The 10,238-nt window shown below is 45.6% G+C and overlaps 1 protein-coding gene across 3 annotated transcripts in view; it reads left to right on the forward strand.

Moving 5' to 3' along the window:
- The window catches only part of samd11 (sterile alpha motif domain containing 11), a 51,255-nt gene extending 42,053 nt beyond the window's left edge, over positions 1–9,202 (forward strand). For 2 of the 3 annotated variants that reach the window (XM_042003194.1, XM_042003196.1), the window contains exons 8-13: positions 3,572–3,687; positions 4,234–4,312; positions 4,465–5,252; positions 6,258–6,391; positions 7,169–7,279; positions 7,534–9,202. In XM_042003194.1, coding sequence (XP_041859128.1) covers positions 3,572–3,687; positions 4,234–4,312; positions 4,465–5,252; positions 6,258–6,391; positions 7,169–7,279; positions 7,534–7,794 — 1,489 coding nt within the window. In that variant the 3' untranslated portion in view covers positions 7,795–9,202. The remainder of the gene's footprint in view (positions 1–3,571; positions 3,688–4,233; positions 4,313–4,464; positions 5,253–6,257; positions 6,392–7,168; positions 7,280–7,533) is intronic. The other variant, XM_042003195.1, reaches the window with a different exon arrangement.
- The last annotated feature ends 1,036 nt before the right edge of the window (positions 9,203–10,238 follow it).

Genomic DNA, 10,238 nt, shown 5'->3' on the forward strand with positions numbered 1-10,238 from the left:
ATGTTCTTCAGCCATAAAGCATCCAGTGTGGTTCCCAAACTTTTTCTGCAGGACCCCCTTTATATTGACAACAGTCAAGCCCTCCCCAATCCCACCACCACTACCATGTGCACCCAAACACTTAGAATAAGACTTAAGAAGAAATGTGCAGCAAAATCATATTGTTTGGCAGAGAAATAGTCAGCTTTAGATTATTGGCTGCTACTTCAGTTAAAACCAGTTAATTACCCTGCTATATTGTGAGGCTTACTTAGATCATTAAACTCTGCACACTAGTTTGTATGAAATGAGTTGAGCATATGACGAGGCGGATGTTGCTTAAGTAAAACAACTCTGCTATTTATGACAGTTGTTTATTTTTTCAGTAATCAACAGGCTTTGCGTTGTTTTCAGAATAAGAAGTCTAATCATTCTGTTAGATACTAATATTTTGAGACACGTGACATTGCGGTCTCTCTTCATTACCTATCATTGTACTGGTCAAGACCAGAACAAGATGTCTTCTCATATTTTCAAAAGCTATACCTTTTACTTAGCCTAGCTGAACCCTGCTTGCATTGCTCTGGGCCCCCTGGAGGAAATTTCCAATGTGTCCAAGACACACACATATACACAAAACTTGTAGAAAAACAAAAAAGAACATCATTTTTAAGTAAAAGCAAAAACTAGCAATATAAAATGAAGTTAGTTAAGAGATGGAAGCTCAACCCCTCTTCTTCTAACTCTCTCCACAGCTCACCTTTCCATCGACCCCTCATCATTGATTATTTGGGGCCCATTAGGGCCCATTGTTAAAAACAAATCATTAGGGCCGCTCGATGGGCTTAGAGCCTGGCGCTCCATTTGTCTGGCCTTAAATGGCACTAAGCTCACCAAGCATCTGCAAGGCAGATAGGGAAGAGATGGAGAAAAGGAAGAGAAAGGAAGAGACAGAGGAAGTGGAAAATATGGAGGCTTAAAATGGGGATGAAGAAAGTGAAGCAAAAGGGATGGCGAGAAAGAGAGAGATGAACTAAAATAGAGCGAGGAGATCGAGAGAGTGTGAGATAAGGGGAGGTGGGGAGTGGGGGCAGGGAGTGACTGAGATAGAGGGAGGAAGAGAGCAAGCGTGGAGGGAGCCTCATCCATTTTAATGAGCTTCCTGTGTAAATGTGTTCCTGCGGAGAGGGAGCCGAAGGCGGCCGCGCGGCGCTGCTAATCCCCCCCACGCTTCAGTCATTAGGGGCAGCCCTGTCTCTCTCTCTCACACATACACACATGCACACAAACTGCCTGGGCTGTTGCGGGACGGGACCGCTGTCGCCACTCTGACAGGTCGCCACACACCAGTGAATTCCCCAGGAGCCCGCGGCCTCACTGCAGGCGCACAGAGACAAAATCCAGTGATGGAGTTTTGTGTGATTATGAGTCCACCTTGCATTTGTGGTTCTGTCTTTTTTTCAGTTTCATGCAAAAATGAGGTGAATGTTTTCGCCTCATCTTTTTATAGTCTGTCAGTGGTTTTGCCAACAAAATGCACAGAAAGTGCAAAATGAAAACCACACAGACACAGAGATAGATAGACAGGCACCCAACACACACATCCCCAGAGCAAAACGACAAATGTCTGCAACTCCTCCCTCAAAATTGCCTCCTATAAAAAAGAGAGAGAGAGATGGAGGAGGAGGAGGAGGAGGAGGGGGGTGGGGGCGTCAGACGCACACTCTTTCTCTGCTCTCCCTCTCTTACCCGTGATTAGGCCTAATTATGGTGGCGCAGACGCCTGGCAGCCCCAGTCATGCAGCTTTAATTGACCGTTATTCATCTGCGGGCTAACGCTAGGCAAGGCGGTGCAGGGAGAGGGAAGAAAGAGCGAATATCAGAAAGGGTAGGGAGGGGGAGCGTGTTGTGTTGGGAGTTTGGCATGCAAGAGCAACGCTGGGGGTGGATGGGAGTTTTGCGGACGCAGTAGCGTATCCTGGTGGAACTGTGCGTCGCAAAGCTAATTGCTAGCCCTGAGGGATTAGGCCAGGTGATTACACACTAGGTGGTGTAATTACATAAGCAGCGGCTAGCGGGGCCCCAGCTAGTGGCTCCAGGGTCACGCGCCACAGCCCTCACCCAAGATTAATTGGAGCTGCCACTGGAGTGCAAGGCACCGCCGGAGAGAGCGGTTATACGATTAGTATTAACATTTCAGCTGCGGAGGCGATCGATGATTGCACACACAGACGCACACAAACGATCACCCTCTCAGTTCTGGCTCCACAGCCCCCCATCTCATCTCCCTGCTCTTGTACATGTGCCCTCCCTCTTTGCAGTTTCTCTGTCTCCCTCTCCGGTTAGAGAAGTGGGAGACATGCAGGCGCTAGCTAATTTGAACACAGTTGCAAAACAATATTTGCGGTTGCACGCGTCCCAGTGTTGGTTTTGACTTTGTTTTCCTCAGCTTGTTTCCTTGTGTTTTCTTTTGTGCGGCGGCAGTCACACACAGCCTGAGCTCTGATTGGTGTGAAAGCAGCAGCAGAGCGGGTGGGGAGAGAAACAGGAGAGGCCAGAGTAGAGAGCTAGAGGGGGAACCCTCAGGACAGCTGTGGACAGGAGGCAGACAGCATCATCATCCACTCCTGGCTCAAAACTTCACAAACTTTGACACCTGCAGGGGATAAAGGTGCATATGCCTCACTCTAGTGACATCTTGACCCCCTCACATTGTGCATGAAGCTAAGAGAATGAGAGGAGGAAGGGTTAGTTCGCCCTTACAGAGGCAATGTAAGGATGGGGTAAAAAGACAGGATGACGAGATGAAGAAGGGGCTGAAAAACACTTGAAGGCAAAAGAAATAATAGTGTAGGGGGAGAAAAAAAATCAGTAACCACGACAGAGTTTTTCAGAGGTCACAAAGAAGTATAGAGATGGGAGTAAAGAACACAAAAAAATGGTTAAGACAGAAAGACAAAGAGAAAGGTGAGAGGCACCTTTCCCCCTCGAGGAGGACAAAAGATGGAGCCAATAATGGAGAGGCCCTTTGAGAAGCAGAGGTTGCAGGATGCTCCATCTTTTCAATACAGCTGAGAGGGTGAGCGGGAGGGAGATGGACAGAAGAGAGGAGGGATGAGTGTTAATTAGAAGGTCCTTCAGCCCATGGCCCCGGTCAAGACGCAGGGGCCGCCCCAGCTGTCGGAGCATGACACACTGGCATTGTGCATTCAGCCCTCATTATGTGTGTGGGTCTGGGATTGTGTGTGTGTGTGTGTGTGTGTGTGTGTGTGAGAGAGAGTGAGAGAAAAAGAGAGAGAGGCGACAGGGGAAGGAAAGGCTGCAGTCCAGGGTACAGCAATGGCCAGCGGCGCTTGCTGCAGCGTGACAAGACTGATGAGGCGCTGGGGCGACATGGGGGCCTCCAGAGCACCAATGATAAAAATACACTGCATACATTGGTGTTGCAGTCAACACACAGAGATATAGCTGAGATGTGCTGAGAACAAAAAACTATCTTGTGGAGAAACTATTCCACATAGTGAGTAATTTTTTGTGTTAACAACCAAAGCCCAAGTTTTTACTGTTGTCTTGTTTATTTTTGTATCCTCAGAGAACTGACCCATCCTCCACCCCTCCTTTCTCCGCCAACTGCTCCTCACATTGCCTTAGGACCTCACCTGCGGCCTCCATTCTTGGGCATGCCCTCTGCTCTTTGCCAGGCCCCAGGTGAGTCTTCATTAATAATAAGGATTTAATGAATTATCAGCTAAGAAGCAGCCAGTAGCTCTTTGTCAAATAAAAATATTTCTTTATAAATATTTAAATTATAAAAAAATGGGGTTGTAATCTCATGGTCCCAATTTTTAAAAGTATATTCTGGCAAACTGAGATGTATTTTCCCACCATGCACCAGCATAGTATTTTGGTTACTTTTTCACACATTTGCTCACAGAGGTGCATCATTTCCTTCATTTCCGGCAGCAATGACGTAATTAAGCTTATTTATGTAAGTAACAGCACGAATACAGCAAGATAAAATATTGTGTGAATTCTAACATAAAAATGTATTTGTATAAAAAAAAGTCTTTAAAGAAAAAAAAACATACAAAATGTCAAGTAGTTGTTCTGCAGTAGAAATAATAGTTTTCTTCCCTCTGAGAAGCTGTTTTAAGTGTAAAGCTCAAGTACTTGATAAAGTCTACTTATACTTTCCACCACTCATTTTCTCACATTGTGGGACTACATGTCACTGGTGTGTTTTTTTTTTAACAGGTTATGGTTTCCTCCAACCAGCTCAAGCCGAGCTCATTGCCCGACAACAGGAGCTCTTGAGGAAGCAGAATCTGGCTAGGTGTGTATTGCAGTATTTAATAATGAGCAAATTATAAACAGCTAAACTTATCAAGTAGAACAAGAGTAGATTAGGGTATGGGGGAAACTCAGCAGCATCTTGTTAACATATGGCCTTCATTGTTAAAGTACTTGTATGTTTCACTGCCTCAGACTTGAGATGTCCGCAGAGCTGCTGAGACAGAAGGAGTTGGAGACTCTCCACCACCGACAGCAGCAGCAGCGTCTCCTGGGCTCAGACCCTCTGGGGGCTCTGCCTCCTGGCCTGCCCCCTGACCATCCAGCCCTGCGAAGTCTCCACGACATCCCAGAGGGACATCCTCTTCGTGAGGAACTGGCCCGCCGCTCAAATGCAATGTTGGTGCTTCGCCATGGGGCTGCCACACCCCTCTTAGCCCTCAACCAGCAGCAGCAACAATCAGTGGCGCCCTCCACACCCAAAGATACCCAGGTGCAGAGCTCCACTGCTGGACCAGACGGTGAATCTAGAAAAGCTGCTCGCAGGGAACCCCAGACACAGCTCCGTGCTGGGGATCACAGAGGAGGGAGAGAGGACAGAGGAAGGGAGGGAGATGTGGAGGTGCACGACGAGGAGATGAAGAACTCAGACAGTGAGACAGAGACTTGCGAAGACAGACGGGAGGGCGCCCGTGCAAAGACAAGCAGTAAACACAGGGACAGGGAGAGAAGCAGGGGCAAAGAGACTGGGAGCAAAGGAGGATGTGATGGTGCCAAGGAGACAGGAGAGAGCTCAGGCAGACTGAGCGCTCCTTGTAGTTCAGCAGGTACAGAGTCACCCAGTCGCCACCTTTTCACCCCTGGAATGGGCAAGGCTGATCTCAAATACCACCTTCCGCCAGGGTTCATCCCTCCGCTGCCTGCTCTTCACGCCCAGTCACTGCCCTTTGGATTCCCCTACGCCAGCCCTTACTTTCACACGGGTGAGACACTCAAACACACACACACAGCTTAGAACTGACATGTGAAACCCATTAGCGTCACTTTGTATGCGTGTCTCTAGTGTGGAGACCTCTCCTTGTTAGGGGCCCTGCCTCTGACCCCAGTGTGACCCAAAGGCACACTACCAGCAGCATAGCCACGAAGGCAGGATGGAGGGGGTTGTTCACTCACACACACACAGTACACAGACTTGTCTATATGCGGTGCATTGCTTAAAGACAAAGAAGAGTCCTTAATGGCCGTGTTTCTGGAATGCACAAAAAAAAAAAAATCCAGTTATGTCCGTTTTCATCTGCTGTGTGGAGGGTGTAAGTAATGGGAGGACTGCTCCCATTGCTTACTTACAGCAGGGAGGACTGTTGCAGTAGCACATTTGTTTTCTAAAATCAAGGAATGACGTTTACCTTGCCTAAGAAGGATGCAAATTTCAAATACTCCATCATATCCAGGATGCATCCTTTACTTTGAGGACAGTCATGGTCTAATGCAGCTTCATTTAGAAGATTAGCTAAGCTTTGTGCAAAGCATAAGAAAACATTCACCATGAGCAAGATAATGACAGAAGATTAGAATTAAATCAACCATTAATTTCCCTGTAAATAAAAAGATATCATTCCATGAATGTTTGTAATAGTTAATTGTTAATAAATAGTAAATTATTTAGGGAACAAAATACTTCCAACTATCCACTTATTTCATCTCAGACTGATATGTTGCAGGGTTTCCTTTCACAGCTCTGATTAACCAGCATGTCCTAAGCAGTTACTAAAAACACTGATTTATTGATCTTTCATGAATCAGTATCAAATAATGTACTTCTACATCCTCCTGTTCATCTCATTAATATTTTAATTCAAACTCCCCACAGCTAAACACGATTTGATGTTTTCTATGAAGCAGCTCCAAAGAAAAAGTTAAAACACTACGAGGCTTTGTACCCACCATTTATTTATTGACATCACTTTTACCCACGGCTGCTTTTTCAGGCTCTTTGGGAGGTCTTTTCATGGATGGGGAGGACTCAGCCACAGCCAACCCTGTGGAGGACATCAGCAAGTGGAGTGTGGAGGATGTGTGCGGCTTCATAAGCAGCCTGGCTGGATGTGCGGAATACACACAGGTGAGAGAACCGGGAGAGGGAGGACAGAGAGAGAAGGGGATGAAGACCAGGGGCAGGCTGACAATTAATCATAGAAGAGGAGTAGTGACAAAGAAATGTTGTATACTCAAAAACAACTGTATTGTTTAGGGGGCATAATTATGTTTAGATAGAAGAACTAAAACTAAAGTTATCACGTGAGATTTTAATGTGAACGTGTGTGGATGGACGAATGGTCACATTCAGAGTTTCAGCCATATTTGTGAGCTTTGTGTGAATGAGTGCGAGTTAGCAATGCATGCAAGTGTACATGTATAGCTTGTGTGAATGAAATATGTAAAGCCATTGATCAGAATGAACTAGTCAACATTTGGGTAAAGTCAATCTATTTTATATCCAAACAAATATAAAATTGTTGCTACTGAGAGAGGAATGTTTACAGTATATGGGACTAAATAAAGTCCCTGTTTTAAGTTAAGTTTGATTTGACTGGTTCAGTAGACGCTATTAAAGCTTAAATTGTCATCGATTTAGACTTTTTATGCGTTTATATTTTTTTAAAAGGAACCCTTCCCAGGGTGAAATTCCCTCCAATTAGCTTTATATTAAATAAAACAGAATAAATAATCTTCTCCAAAGCCAGTGTGGACAGTTATTAGCCCACACTTGGATCATGCATAAGGTAAAACACTGATGGGGATTCACATTTTTGGAATCGAGACACTGTTTTGTAGTCAGTGAGTGTGTGTGTGTGTGTGTGTGTTGGGGCTGTAGCTGAAGCGGCTGTGTCTCTGCCAGGTGTTTCGGGAGCAGGCCATTGATGGAGAGACATTACCGATGCTCACTGAGGAGCACCTGCTCAACACCATGGGACTAAAGCTGGGGCCTGCGCTCAAGATCCGCTCACAGGTACACACACTGCAGACCTGTGTGTGTTTTTGTGTGACTGAGTGGAGCTGTGTGTGTTTGAATGTGTGTTTCTGTCCTTAGGACAAGTGCAATCTACTAGCATAGTGTAGCATAGCTGATTCCCCTAAACTAGCCTGCCCCCACAGACTACAGCTTCTCTTCTTCTCTCTCTGAAATACAGTTACACATTAGCCTGCTACACAAAGCTCAACAGGCTGTCTTGACAGTCATATGGTTTCTTCTCATGTCCTCAGGTGGCACGTCGTGTTGGCAGGCTTTTCTACATGACAGGATTTCCACTGGCATTCCCGTTTACACCTTCTGCTGGCCTGCGCCCTCCCGAGCGGGATCGAGACCCCCTGCCCCTCTCTCTGTCTCTCCTGCATCGACCCACTTCCACCAGCAGCAGCTCCTCTCCATATAGTGGCCCCACCCCAGGATGCTCCTCCCCCAAACAGGAAAATGGTAATGGCTCTGCAGTGGTGGGAAGATACGAGGCCAAAACTCCCTCATAGGAGTGAACAGTGCGCTGGGGGGTGAGAGGGGCAGACCTGTGTCATCCATGGGCCTAAGAAGGGTCACTTGAAAACCCTTCCTCACCTTGAGAACTTTAATTTTAAATTTAAGAGAAAATATTGGACTGGAATAAGAAACTATTGGACAGTCTCTGCAGTAGCTGGAGCTGAGCAGAATCCAAAGAAACTGAGTTGGAAGGGAGAACCGTGAACTGATAAAAGAACAGAGAAGGAGAAAAAGGAGGAGACAGCTGGTCACAGACTGCCTGCCAAAAAAAAGGAACAGAGTCCTGCCACAAATGCAACATTCTTGCAAGTCAGAGAGACGCTGGCGGAAACTCTTCTTTCCTTCCTAGGCAGGAGGAAACTCTTCTCAATTACTTTCTTTCTCTCGTCTCCATCTCTAACTGTGCTCACCACAAGCCCTACAGAGCCTAGACATTAAAGAGGGACGCCTCTCCCCTCTTTTCTTTCCCTCCCTTCCTTCTTCTCGACTATTTCCCCAAGACCAAACGGTAGCGTGGCGCTGTCTTTATACAAGCTGGAGTTGAAAAACATGCTGAGCAGCACTAGATCTGACCAGCTCTTTCTTATATCACTGCAACTATGCATTCCACTGTCCTGATACCAAAGATGACCGGATGTGTGGAATTGGAACCATGTTTCACAATGTGTCCGTTTCTTTTTGCATTAATGGTTTCAGAGAAAGACTGGTCCAACAGGGAAATGACAGGCTAGTGCCTCACACAATGGACTCGTATTTGAGATGACACAGGTAGAGTGGTCATTTACTGACATACAAAAAGCTGTACAACTATCAGAAATGGGGGGGGGGGGGGGGGGGGGGCTTCTCATTGTATACTTGTGTTGACTACTGTGGGAGGTAGGGCAAACATGCTAAATTGTACAGAATCACGCTTAAGATGAAAATATTCTGATGGTTACATACGTGGTACGTTCACTTTTTGTTTAATGTAGTTGCACGAATAAGGATTTCTTTACTGAAAAATGTGACTTGCTGAACTTTGGTGGTACTTTTGTTCATAATTTTTTAAAAAAGTGTAATATTAAAAAGAAGACGCTTCAATCTCAAATGCTACTCCAGCATATAAATATGAGGACAAAAATATTTATAGGACTTTTGATGTAGTAGATAAAGCAGATTATGATATGTATTGAATTTAGCCCTTAACTCGATTCCAAAGATACTTTCACTTTGTTTTCTCTTGGTTGCAGGGAAAAGAAAAGGCACAAAGCTCTTAATGCAAATGTTTTGAATTTGTTATAGATTTTTTTCTTTAAACTACATAAGCAATGAATTAAAAATGGTCTAGATTTCCCTTCAAAGTTTTGTCTTCATCCTATTTTTCTATTCACCACACAGGTGAAATAAATCCTAAAGAAATAACTCTTGTATTTTTTCTTTCATCTGTCTGTGTACTTTCATCAGACAACGTACAAATGGCTTTTCCTCTCCAGGTGTCTGTGGTTTTTTTCTATAAAAATGTGCAGAGATGGGGGAGTTTGTGGTCTCCTGGTGTGTGTGGAGGAGGAGGAGGATGTGACCCTTAAGGGGCACAGTTCAGGTCAACACCAGCTGTTGAAGTGTGAGGTTCAGCCGCAGGCCAAGTCCTCCTTGCCTGTGGGGGCCAACCTGACCCTTCTCGTATACCCACACAGGAACAGAACCAGGAGCAACTCACGCTCACCTTCCTCCTTCAAAGCACTAAACTCTGCATGCTCTGCTGGAACATCCCGTCGCTTCAGGGGAGCTTCTGCACCTGAAGGTTCTGAATTTATAACAAAAACAAACAAAAAAAAAAAAGGAAAAAAAGTGACAAGACCAAAGTGTTTCTGTTTGATATCCATTGGTGATTTTAAAAACCATGTTCAACAACTAATTCACCCCGTGTTTTGCACCAGTAAAATAAATGCAATGATCAACTGCCCAGGAAAAGCCACATCCACCTTCAGTTTAGTTGTCAATTCTAGTAAAACGTGCAGAAAAGTCAAGAAAGAAAAGAGAAGCTTGAGCAGAAACGCTGTCGGAGCATGTAAATACAGAGACTGAAAAGACGGCGGTCTGAGCAGGGGGTGGGTGAGGAATTGGCACAGAAACAGACCAGCCTGTGTTGCTCTTCTACCACCTGGGCAGAGTTTTGGCACAGCATCAGACATCACCCTGCCAGCCTGGCACAGCACTGCTGCCTCAGGGCTCAACACCCGCCTCTTTGTGCCCATCCTCTTGGCTTGGCTCGGCCTGGCTCAGCCAGGCGCAAACCTTCCTCCAAATAGCCAGCTCTTACAAAGCCTGAAGGTACCTACAGGTGCGCACATGTACAGACGACACAAATTTCATGTTTCAGGTGCATGCATTTCATGCATGTGCACACTGCGATTAATCAGCATCAAGGAGAAAAAAAGAAAAATCAAGGAGACATGTA

This window comes from Melanotaenia boesemani, chromosome 13 (assembly GCF_017639745.1).
Source record: "Melanotaenia boesemani isolate fMelBoe1 chromosome 13, fMelBoe1.pri, whole genome shotgun sequence".
NCBI lineage: Eukaryota > Metazoa > Chordata > Actinopteri > Atheriniformes > Melanotaeniidae > Melanotaenia > Melanotaenia boesemani.